The 10,391-nt window shown below is 38.7% G+C and overlaps 1 protein-coding gene across 1 annotated transcript; it reads right to left on the reverse strand.

The window, feature by feature from the left end:
* Window positions 1-4,736: 4,736 nt before the first annotated feature.
* On the reverse strand, window positions 4,737-7,508 carry LOC145896039 (glutamine synthetase-like). Its single transcript, XM_082984843.1, has 7 exons — window positions 7,214-7,508; window positions 6,975-7,136; window positions 6,754-6,900; window positions 6,440-6,567; window positions 6,047-6,246; window positions 5,800-5,980; window positions 4,737-5,188 (listed from the first exon to the last, which is right to left on the reverse strand). Exons 1-7 carry the CDS (start codon window positions 7,371-7,373, stop codon window positions 5,057-5,059), a joined length of 1,110 nt encoding a protein of 369 aa, XP_082840969.1. The 5' UTR covers window positions 7,374-7,508; the 3' UTR covers window positions 4,737-5,056.
* Window positions 7,509-10,391: the final 2,883 nt, after the last annotated feature.

A 10,391-nucleotide genomic window follows, 5' to 3' on the forward strand; every position in this document is an offset into this window, starting at 1 on the left:
GCTGCCTGTTTTGTTTATTGGAGGCTTAATTAATTTTCACTGAACATTTTTCTGTACCAATTTGCTTCATTTTATTATAGTGTTATATATTCAGAGATCATATATTTCATAGATTTTACCAAGAAGCGAGTGTCTCGTTTTGTTTTTTACTGACATCGAACAAACAATAAAGGTTTGGTTTTATGATTATACCACTTCTGCTTGAAGAATCAATATATTTACCTAAAAAAGCGAACTATCTCAGACTTTTGCGTGGAATCTGCCAAATGCGCTGGTGTCAAAGCAAAACTCAATAAATCACAGTTTGATTGTAAGAAACAACGGCATCTGGAATGTATATACTGGAGAGCAAAGTTAATTTGTGCTCAAAAAAAAGTTCATTAAATATGGTTTGCACATTTTTTATAGGGATTGATTTTGAACAGTTTCATTAATACTTTACCTTTCCGAGAAATATATCCACATGAGTTTGAAATAAACGCGTGTGCAAAAGCAGTCGTTCTAATTGCAAAGATGCCCGCGGGTGCGAACGTCCCGAATGACGCGAAACATTGTCCTTGTTTTGAAGTAGATGCCGAATCTTGCATGGCCTCTACCCACAATACCTTTCATAACAAACGACATGCAGACAGGCTTCTGCACACACAAGACACCTGGAAACATGTTGATTGCATAAACTTCTTCCATATTTGGCGAAGAACAAGAACTGTCCACACCGCAAGAGCAAGTGTTTGTAGAAGCTCTTATGGATTATGCATTGTGGACAGTTGAGAAGCAACCCCAGCAGTGCCAGACTTCGCAAGTAGCCGTTATTAGATTTCCTGTCGGCCGCCATGGCGTTCCCCTCATGTTTGCATGCAAAATTAACAATGACCCACGTGACCTCTAGTAAAATGTCATTCATTTCGTAAAATGCGCTGTAAACAGCCACAAAAATATTGATTTCGAAGCAAACTACATAAGACTTTTCGAAGATGGTTTTTGCTGTTTTTGTGTTCCACCCAAACAAAACAGTTAATCAACACTGCTCAATTATATAATATCGGCCATAATTTAACATTATTTTATTGGCATACAACACAACATATCTAACCGAAGTTATCTTTTTAGCGAGAAAGAATGCAAAGTAAAATAGTGGCTCTTATCTATACAGGGTTACTCAAACACACCGGGGATGCTAGATCTGCTTTTAGGGTTGCGGGAAGGCCAAATCTATGGAGTTGGTTGTACCATAATATACTGCATTACATCTATATCAGAAGGGGTGCTGGTGGGCGATTTTAAGTGGGTGCCAACATGAAAAATGGTTAAGGAGACTGGCATAAATGAACACGCAATAAGACGAATTAACGGTGGAGACTTATAGTCAGTAGCACATTTTAACGTATCGTTTGAAGGCTATCAGTAGCCAACCACTTGTCTAATACGAAGTTTGATGTTGTTCAAGCAGGCGCACGAATTGTGGTTGTGACGTCAGCTTTAAAGGAAGGAGAAATTGACAAAACACCATGAAAAAATGAATAATATTAAGTTCATCTTTGAAACCATATAAGTTATCCGCTGGGATTTCTTGGTTTGTCAAACAAGTATTGGTGAAAATCATGTCTGACCTCCAAACATTGTATTGATTCACAGTTATAAGTTCCAAACGCCAATGGTTTCTTTGTGACAAAAAGTGCTGATGATAATATTGTCAGTTGAACCTTAAGTAAATGTCAGAGTGAAAAACTTAACAGACATACGTGTTTCGCAATATAGTTTTAATCTTTACCATGCAAATATATACCCTCCGCAATCAAACCCACTTTGTACACAATTTAAGGGAAGTGCTGACGTGTTAAGATGAAATGCAAATACCCGCAGAGTGTAAGTGTTATGGCACAATGGCCACATTGTTTTCAAAGAGAACTTGCAGCAAAACGAAATACCCCGTGTTTTGTAACAATGTGTATTTGTTCGCACATAATCGTACTTTATTGTGACATTACACACTACATTTTTATCCTTTTCGTGTAATAGTATTACAAAGCAGCGCGTATATGTATTTGTGCATAGGAAAGGTCGGTTACTTGCAGCAACTGTGGTCGCAGCACCTAAACTACTGACTTCCCGCTGCTGTTGCTGGACAAGATATGTGAATGTGATATTACAAGCAAAATAAGTACCAACATTGTGATAACACAAACCCACTTGTCTCGTTTGTTTACGTCATAGCCACGTCACAGTAAACAGAATCGGGATTTAAAGCAAAGGCGGATAGACTTGAACCAACCAAGTCGATTTACAGCACTTTACGCATGCAGACATAAACAAACAATCTCCATTTAATTATGTTGTAGTTGCTGTAAAAAAGGTAAGCTTGCAAAAGGTATAAAGACAGTTTTGTCGTCGTTTTAAAAGAAGAAAATCGCACGCAACCCCTTTATTATAATGTGCAACGAGGCAAAGACGCAAACGAATCCTTTCGCAAAAACCTAAGCGCGGTTGCATGGCCGATAAGCTCGTTAACGAACTGGGCGCAACGGAAAAATTAAGCACATCCACTAGCAGCAACCAACGCTGGTTCTGTTGCACGTAGTAAGACTCAAAAACAATGAAATCATTTTTACGTCACACGCACCGATAGGAAACGACGTTTATGACGCAATAAATCTATTCCTGGCCGGCAGGACATGGGTAATGTCAACTGTCACTTATACGTTTTATACGTTTTATACGTTTTATTATCAGGCAGATTTTCATTTCAACAAAACAGCTGCGTTGTGTATGTTTTAAAAGTGTGAAATTGCCACAACATTACAATCATTTGAAAATTATGCAAGAGTGACATTAACAACTAACAGTAATGATGATGACGTCATACTGTTTACGATGTAACAAATATTGCATTGGTTAGTCAGCAGAGTAATTAAATAAAAGTCATACTGGCGAGTGAAGAATGACGGTATTTGACCCTGCGGCAGCTAAATTGTGTGCTGATCAGTCCGACTAGCCAATATATTGTGTCGCATGTAATCAATTTTAAGTTGTATTTTTTTTATTTTACCCACCCCTCCCCTACTAGCACTTGAAAAGCTTCGTGTATGTAACATCGCCTGTATATACATTTATACCCTCACTTTGAAATCGTGAAAGCATTCGGGTCATGGAGACTATTTCAGGGTGGCTGCTTCTTTAATGAAGTCGGATTTTGGGGCTGCGTGGTTAGGTCAGCGGTCAGGTGCAGATATTTTTATTATTTGTCCTACCTTGTGTGTTGACTGATATGAAAACATTATCCAATACAAATAAAAGATTTGATCTCGATGGGTTCAACCAAAGAACACAAAACAATATAGTGTTCTTTGATTTAACCGCAATTATGCATTATGAAAATAAACTGCTTGAACTGGCAACCAGGCGTTCGAATTCCCCTGTGACGTCAGCATGCCGGCTCGAGATAGCGAAACTATAGGCAGTGCTGAGTTGGGTGGGTTTACGTTACTCTGTACAGGCGCGACCGAAAGTCATGTTTGTCAACCAAACAATTGTGAGTAAAGACCAAAGTCCGTTGCCTGTTCTTTCGATGCAGTCAAAGATCATCTTTGTGTCGCATCCTATAATAACCAGGCCTCGATACGATTGCTCAAACGTATATAACAAACATCCCTAATGGTAAACCTTGCCCTGACCACTTGCCGAATCATGCATCTGTGCTCCCAGCACAGGTCCCAAAGGTCAAAGCGCTGTTGAATGGAATGCTCTTCGACAACGAGTTGATAAGAGGGTCAAAGTTACACGATATAATGTTGCCTGATTTGCGACTTGATTAGCCATTCCGGATATGAGTTGGAAACAAAAGGCCACCTTATGCCACCTTTTATTGTCAACAGGTGTACATAGCGAAACTAGTCAAGACATCTAACAGATTTTAACAGTTGTATTTCAATGTAGCTTCGACAAACTGTAAGCAATTGCAGCTGTAAATACTTTGTGGATTGTGAGGAGATAACATTTGCTTTTCTGTTACCAGCTGACATTGTACGCTGATTTGTTAATTTTCACGGTAAAGACGAAAAGGAAACAACATTTTTTAATGTTCCCCCTTAATGTTTTAATAAGTTTTGGAAATATAAATCCTAAGTATGCCTGTTGAGACGAAGCAATAGTGTTTGAACTTCTGTCAAAACAAATTTTAGAAAACTATCCCTAAACTTTCAACCTGCGTATCTACGTGGCGAAAATAACGTCGCCGATCACGCCTTTGCCCCGTGACAAGCACGTGATTTCAGCCTGGTCGTTCTTTTAGAGAAAAAATGTCTTTTTATTACGGGCTTTGGCTATCTGGGTTTTCGTCTCACGACAACATGATTCCGTAGCCTTTTTTGTTAAGGATGCGCCTGGAGTGTTGGAAAACATTGCGTTTTAACCGAACCACATGATGTATTAAAACATTCCAGAAATTATGTGTGAAGTTTTTAATTCAAAGAATTGCTTCACAGTCCAGCTAAACGGAAATATGTGTAATTTGGACCGTTGCTGAGAATCGAACCTGCACTTACACGGCAAAGCTACAATTAAATGGACATCTGGGATTTTTACTTGGGCCGTGACGATTCACGACGACCACGTCGGTCCACGTAACAGGAACTCTCTGTTGCTAAGCTCGCCACACTTGAAGCTTCGACGACGTAAAGACCTTGTGTATTTAAGGTCCAAATGGTACTGACGAAATGGCTATCTAACACCATACCGAATGATTTCGTTTGTCTGCTTTATTGTGTAGAGATACTGGGCGTCAAAGTGAACACAACACCAATACGAAAACAGTTTTAAAAGAGCGACCTACAAATAAGTGAAGAGTCGGAAAAAAGTCCAACAGTAGAGACATAAAAGCATGTACACACACTACGCACTGCTGTACACACTGGCCTGTGCAAAGCCATTATACACATTTGGGGTAGTTTAGTTTTTTGCCAATATTGTTAGTATATAAAACTATACTGGTTAAATAAGGGAAACATGGTTCTGTACCCTCTGGACTGAAAAAAAATCGAAGCTAGCAGCAGATATTTTTTTAATATTCAAATTCTACATCCCCTTCTTCATTTAGAACAGTGGTTCTAACAAGCGCCTCAGAGACAACATAGGGGTCGCAGTTTGATGATGGTCTTCGGTCTTCCAAGTAACCACACTTCTGTTCACCAACCTGCAAACAAGAGGATTTATTACCAATATGTTTACAAGTCACAAAATAGCTGGCATGCAGTAAACATCAAAATAAAAATATGTATATGGACAAAAATCCAAAGTTATAAAAATGTCGGTGCCAAAGGTCAAGCTACAAATAATCATATTTTGTTCTGCCTGATTATCATATGCTACTACTAATTGTGTTTTTTGCACAAAGAAGCTCTCATAAAACCATTGCAAACCTTAAAGTAAATATTTTGTTCATTCCCAAAAGGAGAAATTATGGCGGAGACCACCACAGCCAAATATACTGCGTAATACTGAGTTACTCATCACAAGAGCAAACAAAGGCAGTCAAGCGAAACCCATATCTTGTGCAACTATCCAGTCCAACAAAGAGAACCAACTATCATGCGTTGTCTGGAACCTGGTTAATCCCCTGGGCAGGTTTAGGGACAGAAGTTGCACCAGAAGGAATTTAAAAAATATATATCCGGGTTTCTCCTAGAGCTAAGTAAACAACTATTACATTTAGATCCGGCTCCAGTGAAAGACGTGGGCCAATAGTTCACCATGTACAAACTGGACCGGTGGCAATATATATTTGCAGCAATTTAATATTCTTACATGTCTTGGAATTCGAATGGAAGCCTTTCGGTTTGCAATTCCAGATGAGAAGTCGTAGATCGAAGCAGTTTCATGTTGACCAGTCAAACGACGCAAGTTGTCTTTTCCTCCCTGGGGGTCGTAGGCCTTGATATGCCAGAAATGACGCTTGCTTAGTTTTTCAACAGCCTTGTTGATTGCCCTGTTAAAATTACACACATAAGAATCATTATAAATATACTTTGTTACGTGCTTTGGGCAGACTTACTCTATTCCACCAGGATTTCTCATTGGTTCTGTGCTGTAGTTTGTATGGCAACCAGCACCATTCCAGTCACCCTTCATTGGTTTTGGGTCAAACGAAGCAACGATGCCAAAATCTTCACAAACACGGTGCAACAAGAATCTTGAAATCCACAAATGATCTCCCATATCAATCCCTTCGCATGGACCGACTTGGTACTCCCACTAAAAATGTTACACATACTACTTTACTTTTGTTCACTAAACTGCATCTAAAGTTATTGGCCACTATCAAATCCACACAAATTCAAAAACAAACAATGAAGAAAACATTGTGATAGCCAAAGTTAACAATCTTATGTCAATGTGACACAATTTAAATAAAATGAGAATATTGAGATTTAATCAGTTACATTACCTGCGCTGGCATAACTTCAGCATTGCTGCCGGCAATTTTAACTCCAGAAAACATACATGCTTTGTAGTGAGCCTCAACAATGTCACGACCATACACGTTGCTAGTTCCAACAGCACAGTAATATGGGCCTTCACACAAAAACAAAAATCCAAAGTTAGAAATACAGCATACATGTATATACCATTAAGAATTTGGAAGTGTAATGCACATGGGTAAATTTTTACATAGGTAAATATGAGCATCTTTTGTAAAATTATCAATTGTGAACACAAATATAAAAGCATAAAAATATTTTAACAATAACACAAACTTACCTTGGGGTCCAGGAAAACCGCCTTTGGGCCAACCAAATGGATGACCATCAACATCCAAAAGAGTGTATTCCTGTTCCATTCCGAACCAAGGTCGATCTTCTTTCACCTGTTCCATAATCTCCCTGCATCTTCTTCTGTTGTTTGTGGCTGTAAATAATATTGCAAATTATTCTAATCTGGACAGAACAATTTTTTACATCCATCCAAAAATCACCACCTACCAACGGGCTCCTGCTTGTAGTTTAATACTTCACACATAACAAGTTTGTGTGGGTTTCCACGGAATGGATCCCTGAACAAGGCTACAGGCTTGATGTAACAGTCGCTGTTTGAACCTTCAGCTTGTCCGGTACTGGATCCATCAAAGTTCCACAAAGGTAAATCTACAACAAAAAATATTAGCCAGTTATAATTGACCTGTAATTATTAGAAAAACTTAAGAAATAGAAATGTTACATACCATCGGGGTTTTGTGGTTCAAAGTCTACAGTCCTTGTTTTACATCTCAGGTTTTCACCAGAACCATCAATCCAGATGTACATGGCTTGGACTTTTCCATAGGTTTCCAAACTCATGTAGTCAGTTTTGGCGGCTTTGTTTAGAAGAGCTTTGGACGGCATTTTTCTTGTTGGACACACAAAATTGGACAAGACAACAAGCTTAGAGAATTAACAAACGCAGTTAAAACTTTAAGTGTATGTACATTGACTGAACGTCTAGCACAACAGGTAGCACTACAGAGAAAAAATAGATTTGTTTTCACTAACGCATAACTGGTCAACAATTCAAGGCAAACCTCTGACGTGGATTACGAGACAAACAGCGTTTGTTATATAACAAGAACTGATTGCCAGCTGCTGCCACATCTACCTGTCTAAAATCTAGTCGACGAGGAGGGTTCCTTTTGGTTACAGCGTGTAAGCTCCGGAAAAAAGAACGGGCCTTTTTCTCTTTAAAAGTTAAAGGCACGACCAACACAAAAGAATGCTTTGTTTTATTGTCAACAATAAACTAAACTCGTTACACTAAATTACACAAACAATGCGTTACACATCTTTAAATACGGAGTCACAATTTTGTAAAGACAACCTATAATTTAAATCAAACATTTTAGTGAGGTAACAGCCACTATCCTTTAACTTTAGTGACGCGCGATTGCTCATCCTTTTACGTTGGTAATCGCAATCTTGCGTCATTATGCGGTCTGGCAGTGCCCATCAATTTTACCGGAAAAGCACCAGTTTTACCCTGCGTGAAACTTTATTTGCGCTTTTAATCCCAAGGATACTGTGGAGAAGTAGCCACAGCCTTTGGTTGGTAAGAACTTTTGTGTGTAAACAGTGAATGCGCGAGTCAACGCTACACATGTGTGGTCACTGCAATAGGATACAAAATACAAGGTGGTTATTTCTTTTTATCTCTTACCAAATGTTGTGCTTAATTTATTTAGCATTCAATAATTTGAAAATGTGTAACGAATTATATTTTCCGCTCCAGTCGAATTTGCCGTACGTAAACACGATGTTGATTGCACTTGTACCGGTACCCACCCCGACAAACACAGCACTTTAAATAATTTGATAAATTATAAACTTCGGAAACACTGCGACGAAAACACTCCCCAATGTTCGTAACTCGTAGCGCATAATTTCACTTCCCGACAAACACTTTTCAGTTCCTTCGAAAAGTGTTGATCTTTTTTGAAACATGCTTTGAGGCTAATTAGCCCGTCAAATGATTATAAATCCTTCGCAATATAAATTCTGGTTTTGGGCATCTCTCTGTATGTATGAAATGTTATCTTTAAATTACCATTGCAGAAAATTATCTTGTTTGTTTTTGTATGAAAACTGATGACGCCCATTTGTGGCGAAACAGGATTTTGAACGTTGAGTAACCACCCACAAACCTGACCGCTGTTCAAACAATTAACAGAATTTAATGTTCTGTGCGCATGTTACAAATGGAATATTTCCGAAACGAACAGCGGAAAACAATAAATCCGCACCAAATTTGTGGTCAGTGAAACATAATGATTTATTCTTGTCCACACAGAAACGTGTTTTGGTTAGCCTACTTTGTTGTCACACATTTGACAGGATTGATAATGTTAATTAATATAAAGCAATATGTATCACAATCGCCAGTCAGCGTTACTACTTTACCAGTCTCCAATATATGTTATTTGTTTACATTAAGCGGATTTCTTCTGCTGTGAAGTAAATACGTTTACCTTATTGTATTTCTTTTTTTTGTTTTTCTCAGTAAATTTTGTACCGGAAATTTTATAAAATCGTAACGCCATCAAACTTGTTTTGAAACTTGTTTACCGCAAGTGCAAAACGGTTAAGAGCTACTGATCAAACATACGACCTGTTTTCTTAACCAAGTGGGCCCTACACATTGAATGGGTTTGTTGGTACAGTTACTCACCAATCGGTTGGTTAGTGGGTAGTTAGCGTTTACAAACACAGATAATTTGGGAAAAATATCGGCTAAAGTGTCAAGACAATGAAAACAGTTTTTCGTAAAGCATGTTTCCTACATAAACGAGCAAACGTTTTAACACCGGCATTATCAAGGTCTTATCTTGGAGCTTTTTCGTTGTTTATTAGCAAATATTTAAGATCATGAGGTTTGGTTGGACTAGAGGGTCGTTGTAAAAACTAATACAATTAAATAATTTTCAACTAAGTGTTCTGACGAATCAACAGTATCTCACACTGTACGATCTTGGTTATCTGTTGCCCAGAAAAGGCCATCTCAGACCGTGTCACATACGATCACTTTAAGGAGATCACTTACCCCACCACGCGGCCAATTTCTTTGCTTTAATCTAGCCACGAGATGTGTGAACGCCAGAAGGTTACCTGAACTATTAATACAGGTTTCAAAAGTGCCGGCCAACGCAGCATCGGTCAAGTGCCCAACCCATACACAAAGAAAAAAAACATCCGGATAACCTTTATGGTTTTATCGGTGTCCATGACAATTTAAAGCTTTTTGTATTGTACATTTGCCCACTTTTTTTCGCAAAATAAAATGATTTGATTTTGAATTCCAAGCACCGTTTGTTTATCAATTTGAACGAAGAATACGCGCCCGATGTCGGGATTCGGTGTCCATGTTCGGGTTGGTTGATTGTTAAAATGTACCTGCTATTGGTCCGGGACATCCCTAACATGTAACCTGTGAGTGGTTAATCGTATACAATCGGTCATTTGCTCGACCTAAATCCGACCATTTGCGTCTAGTATTTGGATAACTTGCATGGTAACGATCATATGGGCGCTGCAACAGCACAGTAGGTGACTCCTTTACTTTATTCAGTGCTAATTTATAGTCGTAAAGTCTGACTTCCTTCGATTGTGGGTGATCTCTGTGTTTCGATTAGTATGTACAATTTTATTCTTACCAGGTGCGGTTTGATGGGACACAATAAGCAGGCACGACAACTTTTTTCTTGTTACACAGCAGTTAACATATGGTAAGCAGGTAGAATAGAACAGAATGCCAGACACAAGCCCAGCAAAGCGAACGACAGAAAGGAAATGACATAGCCAGCGGAGCGTGTGAACAGAATTCGATAACACGCTGCGTTTGCAATAACGTTGGCTCGGTCACCGCTAGTGACGTAA

Source organism: Ascidia mentula, chromosome 3 (genome assembly GCF_947561715.1).
Source record: "Ascidia mentula chromosome 3, kaAscMent1.1, whole genome shotgun sequence".
NCBI lineage: Eukaryota > Metazoa > Chordata > Ascidiacea > Phlebobranchia > Ascidiidae > Ascidia > Ascidia mentula.

Coding starts and splice junctions, on each gene's coding strand:
- LOC145896039 (XM_082984843.1), bottom strand. CDS start 7,373: ATGCCGTCCAAAGCTCTTCTAAACAAAGCCGCCAAAACTGACTACATG. Junction 7,137..7,213: donor TGAACCACAAAACCCCGATG/GTATGTAACATT, acceptor TTTTTGTTGTAG/ATTTACCTTTGTGGAACTTT. Junction 5,981..6,046: donor AGAAATCCTGGTGGAATAGA/GTAAGTCTGCCC, acceptor TAATTTTAACAG/GGCAATCAACAAGGCTGTTG.